The 7,080-nt window shown below is 44.6% G+C and overlaps 1 protein-coding gene across 2 annotated transcripts; it reads left to right on the top strand.

Moving 5' to 3' along the window:
* The first annotated feature begins 4,632 nt into the window (after positions 1-4,632).
* LOC104561629 (homeobox protein Hox-B3) lies at positions 4,633-6,859 on the top strand. 2 transcript variants are annotated; one of them, XM_062016710.1, is made up of 2 exons: positions 4,633-5,065; positions 6,096-6,859. In XM_062016710.1, exons 1-2 carry the CDS (start codon positions 4,633-4,635, stop codon positions 6,857-6,859), a joined length of 1,197 nt encoding a protein of 398 aa, XP_061872694.1. The 2 variants fall into 2 exon arrangements, with proteins under 2 accessions (XP_061872694.1, XP_010205666.2); XM_010207364.2 differs by having other exon boundaries at positions 6,093-6,859.
* The last annotated feature ends 221 nt before the right edge of the window (positions 6,860-7,080 follow it).

Raw genomic sequence — 7,080 nt, 5'->3', positions numbered from 1 at the left:
AAAAAAAAAAAAAAGTTATGCACACCCCCTCCTCCCCCGACTGGCCATACCTTCCCGGCGAAGTCCAAAGTGCCTTTGGGTCCCTCTTTCTCTGGCTTTGCTGAGCGGGAATCATCCCCAGCAGCTAGCGCCAGAATTCAAGGAGGGGGGGAGATAATTGCGATGGGAAACAAAAGTAGTACTTTAAAAAAAAAGAAAAAGAAAAGAAAGAAAGAAAAAAGTGCAGACACCTAAATTCCTCATCCTGCCTTCCTCCCACTCTCCAGCCCATCCTCGTCACCGACGTCCCCTAAAACGTCCCCATCTTGGCGAGTTTCTGCTTTCGGCAACCGCGTGGGAGAGGAGAAAGGCATAAATCTTTCGTGACGACAGACGTCTTGCATAGCAATAACGACCTTATTAATAATAGCAATATTGTTCAACACCTCACTGCTTTGGCCTCCTCCGGGGGTGATTTGCGCCTTGAACACTCCACTAAACCACGCACCTCCTCCCCGGCGGAGGCCGAGGGGCGAATGGAGCCCCCAGACTTTGGGACGCACAAACTTAACGCCGAAGTTACGCGGTGCTGCAGAGTTGCAGCAACACAAGAGATTTCTCTCTCCCCCCCCTCCATCCTTGCAAACGCCGGGGCCAGTGGCTCCTTTTCTCCCCGTCGGGCTCCAGAAAAGGGGATTTCATGGAGGGGGGAGTGTCTGCGAGGAGCCAAACGCAGCGAAGGGCCGGGGGAGGAGAAGCACCAGAGATTCAAAGAGCTGCACTCGCCGCCGCGGAGGAGAGAGGGGAGACTATGACTATGTTGAAACGGTTTATTAGCATAAATTGACATCTAATTGTTAAACACGTGAATTAAAGGCAAGCTTTGCTATCTTTCTGCCTAGACCTCTGTCCACCACGTCTGCAATTAGCATAATTTTTCACTAGTGACTGTTTGGGAAGCTTGCTGTCTTTGCCTGGCAATCCAAACCAAATCTTTATTTTTAAATATTTCCTCCGCTTTATTCCCCCCACTTCCCACTTCCCCCTGTAGCCTATTATTTTAATACCAGCCAAGCATTGCATAGTTAAAACGGATTGAGGGGGGGTGTTGTGATCAGCTTTTCTTTCTTTTTTTTTTTTTCCCTTCTCCTTTCCCTTCTTCCCCCTTGCCGTGGTAAAGCAGAGGCCATTGTTATCAGAGAGCAGCGCGTACCAGTCTATAGGGCAATCACAACCTCAGGGTTTGTCCATTCAAAGCCCTCAGCTTTTCTCCCCATCTTGGAAGCTGAAAAGCATCTTGATTTTTTTTTTTTTTCCCCCCCAACGGAGACAGAGAGAATTTGAGCTGCCGTAACCGAAAGCTCCACTGGCTGAGTCCCCTCCCCCTCTGTTTTGGCTTTTTTTTATACATATATATGTGCATATGCTGGATTCCCCCCTCCCCTCCCTTGTATATTCCTTTATCGTTTTGAAAGGAAGGGGGTCATTCCTTGCTTATTGATTGCGTGGATGCTGGATGTGAAAATATATTATGTCTGCCCGTGCTTTGCTCGTCAGAGACTAAGGTAAGCCGGACTCAAATAGGCTATCACTTTGTGAATGGCGGAGTATATGTCCCAATGATTTATGACCATATGACTCCAATCTCGGTTCAAGAAGAGTTCACGAGCTTTAAGCTTCCTTCCACGCAGAGGCTCTTTTCCACCCCCCCACCCCCCCCCCGCCCCGCTTTACAACTGTGATTGGGGTTCGACTGTGGGGGGAAGGGAAGAGGGAAATTTTAGGAATGTGTCTTTATTTTCCAGGCATACCCACCGCAAGACAGGCGCTGGGATTCGACCTCTTTCTGAGAAGCCATGTTAAGTGCATGTTTGGAATATTTATTTTTAATAATAATTTAAATTAAAAGCAGGGCTATGCCTGGTGTCGCCGACTGTGGGAAATGTACCTTAGGAGGGGACGGGGGGAGGGGAAAGGCACTGCTCTTCTTCATAAATACGGACAGGTTTGAATTTAGAGTTTCAACATGGAGGGGAGGGCTTTACGGGAGGATACCTCTGCCTTACAATGTTCTTATATTTCTTTCCCCGGCCGCCGGATTTTTTTTCCCAGTCACCCTCCTCCCTGCAACCGTTTGCCTCTCAAACCTTCCTACTGATTTTTTTTTTTTTTAGATATCACTATTTTTTAACAGGTCTCAACTCAAAAGTTGCAAAGAGTTGGTGCTTAAATGTTAATGCCTCGCAAAGTGAAACTTGGAGCATGATGAAACACCCAGCACTGCTCCTGCTGTGGTTTAATTGGAACAGGAGATAATCGAATATTTATTATTCTGCCTGAGAATTTTCGTTTTGGTTTTTTAAGCAATTCCTTGGAGTAAATAATTAGGGTTGCAGCCATCTGCGGAGAAGACAAATGAGCGGCATTTGTGAGGTGCTAAGAGATGAGGTACAAAGCAAATCTTCTGTGGAAGCCACAAGCGATTGAGCTTTTGGGTGAAGGGAATTGTAAATTCATTTTATGGACATTAAAAAAAGCCCCAAACCAAAACCATTGCTGTTATTTTTCGCTGCTTTAGCTGAACCTCTGTGGTCAGTTCTGTTTTGGGTTTGTTTTGGTGGTGTTTGGGTTTTTTTAAAGAACCTCATGCCAGACAGCAAGGCCTTGGAGAAATTCCCACCTCTGCCCTCGTAGAGATTTTCAGTAAAACCTATTCATAATAAAGGCACTGCTGTTTGTTAATTAATTCACAGCTTCTCCGCTTAGGCAATGAAGACTACTTTTTAATAAGACATATTTATTATGGTGAGGAAAGCGAATGAGAATAACTCCCAGCAAGGATATCATCCTCTTGGTAGACAATAATACATCTCCTTGGAAGATACAATAAGGATTTGGGAATGCATACAGGATTTAATTCGTGTAAAAAAGCAAAGCAGTCCCTTGTGGATGTGTTGTCTGAGGTTGTGTTAGAAGTGCACGGAGGTTTCATATGATGTGCCATGAGAACATAGCAGTTAGGGAAGGGAAAAGAAAGATGTTATTTATCATTGAACTGTGGCTTCTGTTAAATCCCGGTACTTAGATATATCGCATTAGACTTTATCTCCATAGAGTTTATTTTATTTTATTTTAGAGGATGAAAGAGCCTAGATAAAATTAAATATACAAGAGATACAATTAAATATACAATGGGTATCAATTTCAAAACGAAATGCACAGAGGCTTCTTGCAAGCTCTGAGCTGTAGAGAGAAGTCTCTGACTTTTTAAAATATATGATTGATCCTCAGACATCAGATTATTTTCAGGTCAAGATAGCTTTTATATTTCTAAGGGTATTTCTGCTCTTTCTTTATGGTAGACAAAGTTTATGCTTTGAGAAAAGAGAGACAGAAAAATAAAAAAGCCAAGGAGAGAAAGGAAAGAGGAAAGTTTTATTTTGTAATTTGAGGCTTTGGACTGGGTTTTTAGACTTTTTCAGCTTGGATTAAGGGAGGGAGGAACGATGGAAAATCAAAGGGGCAGAAAGTTAAGAGCAAATGGCCTGGTGCCGTGTTTGTTTTCCAAGGTAAAACCCAAACCAAAACAAAAAACAACACAGCAATGAAGCTGATTTTGGAATCACATCTCGCCAGTGGCAGTTCTTGATTCAGAACTGATAAGTATAATGCAGCATAGGCAATGGAAGTGCATGTTTTCAAAATATAACCTATGCTACCAGGGAGGCAGAGGCTAACAAACAGGCCAAAGGAATCACAACCTTGAATTCATGTCCCTGCTCAAATCTACTTAAAATATTTGCACTGAATTCCATAGAAACTGTGAGTCCCTGTGTAAACAACAAACAAAGCCAACTGTGTCAGGACACCATTACCTGGATAAAATATGTTGACTGTTTGCTGTTTTCAGTTTAAAACAAATATACTGGACAGAGGCCTTACAACAAACTTATCGGACTTTTAATTTCAGATGGTATAACATCTTGCTGGTTTTTATGTGTGTGAAGGGTTGATTTGAATAAGTCAGGGGTAAGAAAGCAAGACTTTCATTCCTTTCATGCTTGTAGCTAGCAACTATTTGTTCTGGATTCATATATTTACGTTAACATGTGTGTTATCTGGACATGGATATGTACACGTGCACACAACACACGTGTGCACATGTATATGGGAGTATATGTGTACACATGGGTGTGTGTATATGGGTCTATAGGTAAATATAGAAGTAAATAGATATATACAGATTAAACCACTTGTACTTATAGAGAGTGTGTGTGTGGTTATACATCCTGGGTGCTGTCCTCTAAGGGGAAAAAAGGTGCAACCAACCAGGAAAACTGCCCCCCAAAATCATCTCAACACTTTTGCACCGTAACATTTGTTGAGCCTCCTTAGGCTGCACACAGGAGAAAACCTGCTCAAAGCATCTGTTTGCCCTGTTCTGTGGAACCCTATTCATGTCATGGGCCTTTCAGGCCCCAAGATGGATTCATAGGCCGGATTCTATTACTATGTGTTTTCTCCTAACCTTTCAGGTCAGCTTCCAATAGACAGCTGTAAATGGCCTGTCACGTGGCCTTTGGGTGCCAATGTTCTGCCATAGGGGTGTCAAAACCCTGGTAGCTGGAAAAATCCTTTTGAGGAGTCCCAGAGATGCAGAAGACATACTACGACAGCTCCACGCTCTTTGGGGGTTACTCCTACAGGAGTGCCAATGGCTTCAGCTACGAGGGTCCCCAGCAGTCCTTCCAGGCAGCTTCTCACATGGAGAACAACTACCAGAGGTCTGCCTGTTCCCTCCAGTCTCTTGGCAACACAACGTCACACACAAAAAGTAAAGACCTAAACAGGAGCTGCATGCATCCAAGTTTGCCCCAGGAGCACCATCCACCTCCCCCCGTCTCACCACTCCCAAATCCTGCGACCAACAGCACCAATAGCAACAGCAATAACCAATCAGGGAGCAATAAAACTGCCCCCAGCAACACCAACCTCAGTGCAAATGCCAGTCTCACCAAGCAGATTTTCCCCTGGATGAAAGAATCAAGGCAAAACTCCAAACAGAAAAACAGCTCCCCTAGCACAGGTACACTGTTCTGCTTTTGTAACCCTCCACTTTACTAAACAGTGAGTTAATGAAACCACCAACTGGAGTAGTATTGTTTGGAGGGAGGGGTGTAGCGAGGGTCCAGCAAGGATCCTGGTGTTGGACATGATCCTGAGACTCAGACACATGTCCTGGCCAGACTGAGCAAACCTTGGCCCATCCTGCAGCACTGATTGTGCACACTTGGTTTCTTTTACACACATCCAGAGCATCACAGGGAAATACAACCAGGTGGTTGTGTCTGACTGTGTAGATACACAAAAGTGTACTCCCATTGCTCTACCTAGCGATGCTAAAGCATAGTGCTTCTCTTCCCACCTCCCTGCTTCCAGGCACAGCAGTGAACATGGTGCTCTGTGTTCATGTACAGACCATATGCATAAACACGTGCATATTTTTTCATGCATACACTCACGTCGCTAACACAATCCACAAAACCAAATTAGTATGGAAATACTGACAAATATACTCATATAAACTTTGTGGCATACACATCACAGCATCTCAATATAATTTACCTGCTATAAACATGTTTATCTCATGAAAAGGTAGGTACCAATGTGATTTGGTGTTTAACAACATACATGAAAGTGTTTGTGTTACACAAACGCAAGACATGCACAAGATATGTGTGTGTATGTGTGCATTCATACCTTGGCAAACAAAATGCCTCCCAACACTGACCCGTGTTAGTATTAATTGGCTTTGTGGTGACTGCTCCCCTGCTAAATAGTATTTCCTCAAAATTATCTGTTGGAAATAATCAACTCCTAAATAAATGGCCCTGGAATCCTTTTGTACATGACATGATCAAATTTTCATAAACCAGGGGCAGCTTTGGAGAACAGAACTCTTAATAAATGACATGATTATGGAGTACAGACTAATGCAAAGGGGTGAGGGAAAGGAGGAGTCAAACTCTTGTACCTGTTCCAGGATTTATTAAGAAATGATGCATTCAATTTCTGCATGTAAGTAATTATCTTTTATTTCATTTTGTGGATAGCAGAAACCTGCAGTGGTGATAAAAGCCCTCCAGGCTCCTCAGCCTCCAAGAGAGCCCGCACAGCCTACACCAGTGCTCAGCTGGTGGAGCTGGAGAAGGAATTCCACTTCAATCGCTACCTGTGCAGGCCCCGTCGTGTGGAGATGGCCAACCTGCTGAACCTCAGTGAGAGGCAGATCAAGATCTGGTTCCAGAACAGGAGGATGAAGTATAAGAAAGATCAGAAGTCAAAAGGCATGGGGTCTTCTTCTGGAGGGCCTTCCCCCACTGGCAGCCCGCTCCAGACCATGCAATCTTCTGCTGGATTTATGAACGCCTTGCACACCATGAGCAGCAACTATGATGCCCCCTCGCCACCTTCCTTCAATAAACCCCACCAAAATGCCTATGTCATGTCAACTAACTACCAAAACCCCATCAAAGGCTGTCCCTCCCAACAGAAATATGCCAACACAGCCCCCGAGTACGACCTCCACGTCTTACAAGGGAATGAGGTGGTCTACGGGACTGCCAGTGTGCAGGGCAGCCCCGTCTATGTTGGAGGTAACTATGTGGATTCTATGCCCACCTCTGGTCCATCCCTTTACGGTCTCAATCATCTGCCACATCACCAGGCTGCCAACATAGACTACAATGGGCCTCCACAGATGCCTCCGAGCCAGCACCACGGACCATGCGAGACTCACCCCACCTACACAGACCTTTCCACACACCACGCTTCTTCTCAGGGCAGAATCCAAGAGGTGCCCAAGCTGACCCACCTGTGATAGAGAGCAGGGACAGGCTCAGGTGAAGCAGATGGGACCATACGCCAGGATATAGGAAAGGGGAAGAGGGCAAGATCAGCTTCAGGAACTTTTGTGTTGAGCTATTTTCTTTCTTTCTTTGACAGGACGATTTCTACTGGGTTGTTGTGATTGCTATTATTATTTGTGGGTTTTATTAGGCACAATTTCCAATCATTTCAGTATTTACTGCCAAAAGCAGT

The sequence above is a fragment of the Colius striatus genome, chromosome W, assembly GCF_028858725.1.
Source record: "Colius striatus isolate bColStr4 chromosome W, bColStr4.1.hap1, whole genome shotgun sequence".
Taxonomy (NCBI): domain Eukaryota; kingdom Metazoa; phylum Chordata; class Aves; order Coliiformes; family Coliidae; genus Colius; species Colius striatus.
This window is presented reverse-complemented; position numbering and strand designations above follow the sequence as displayed.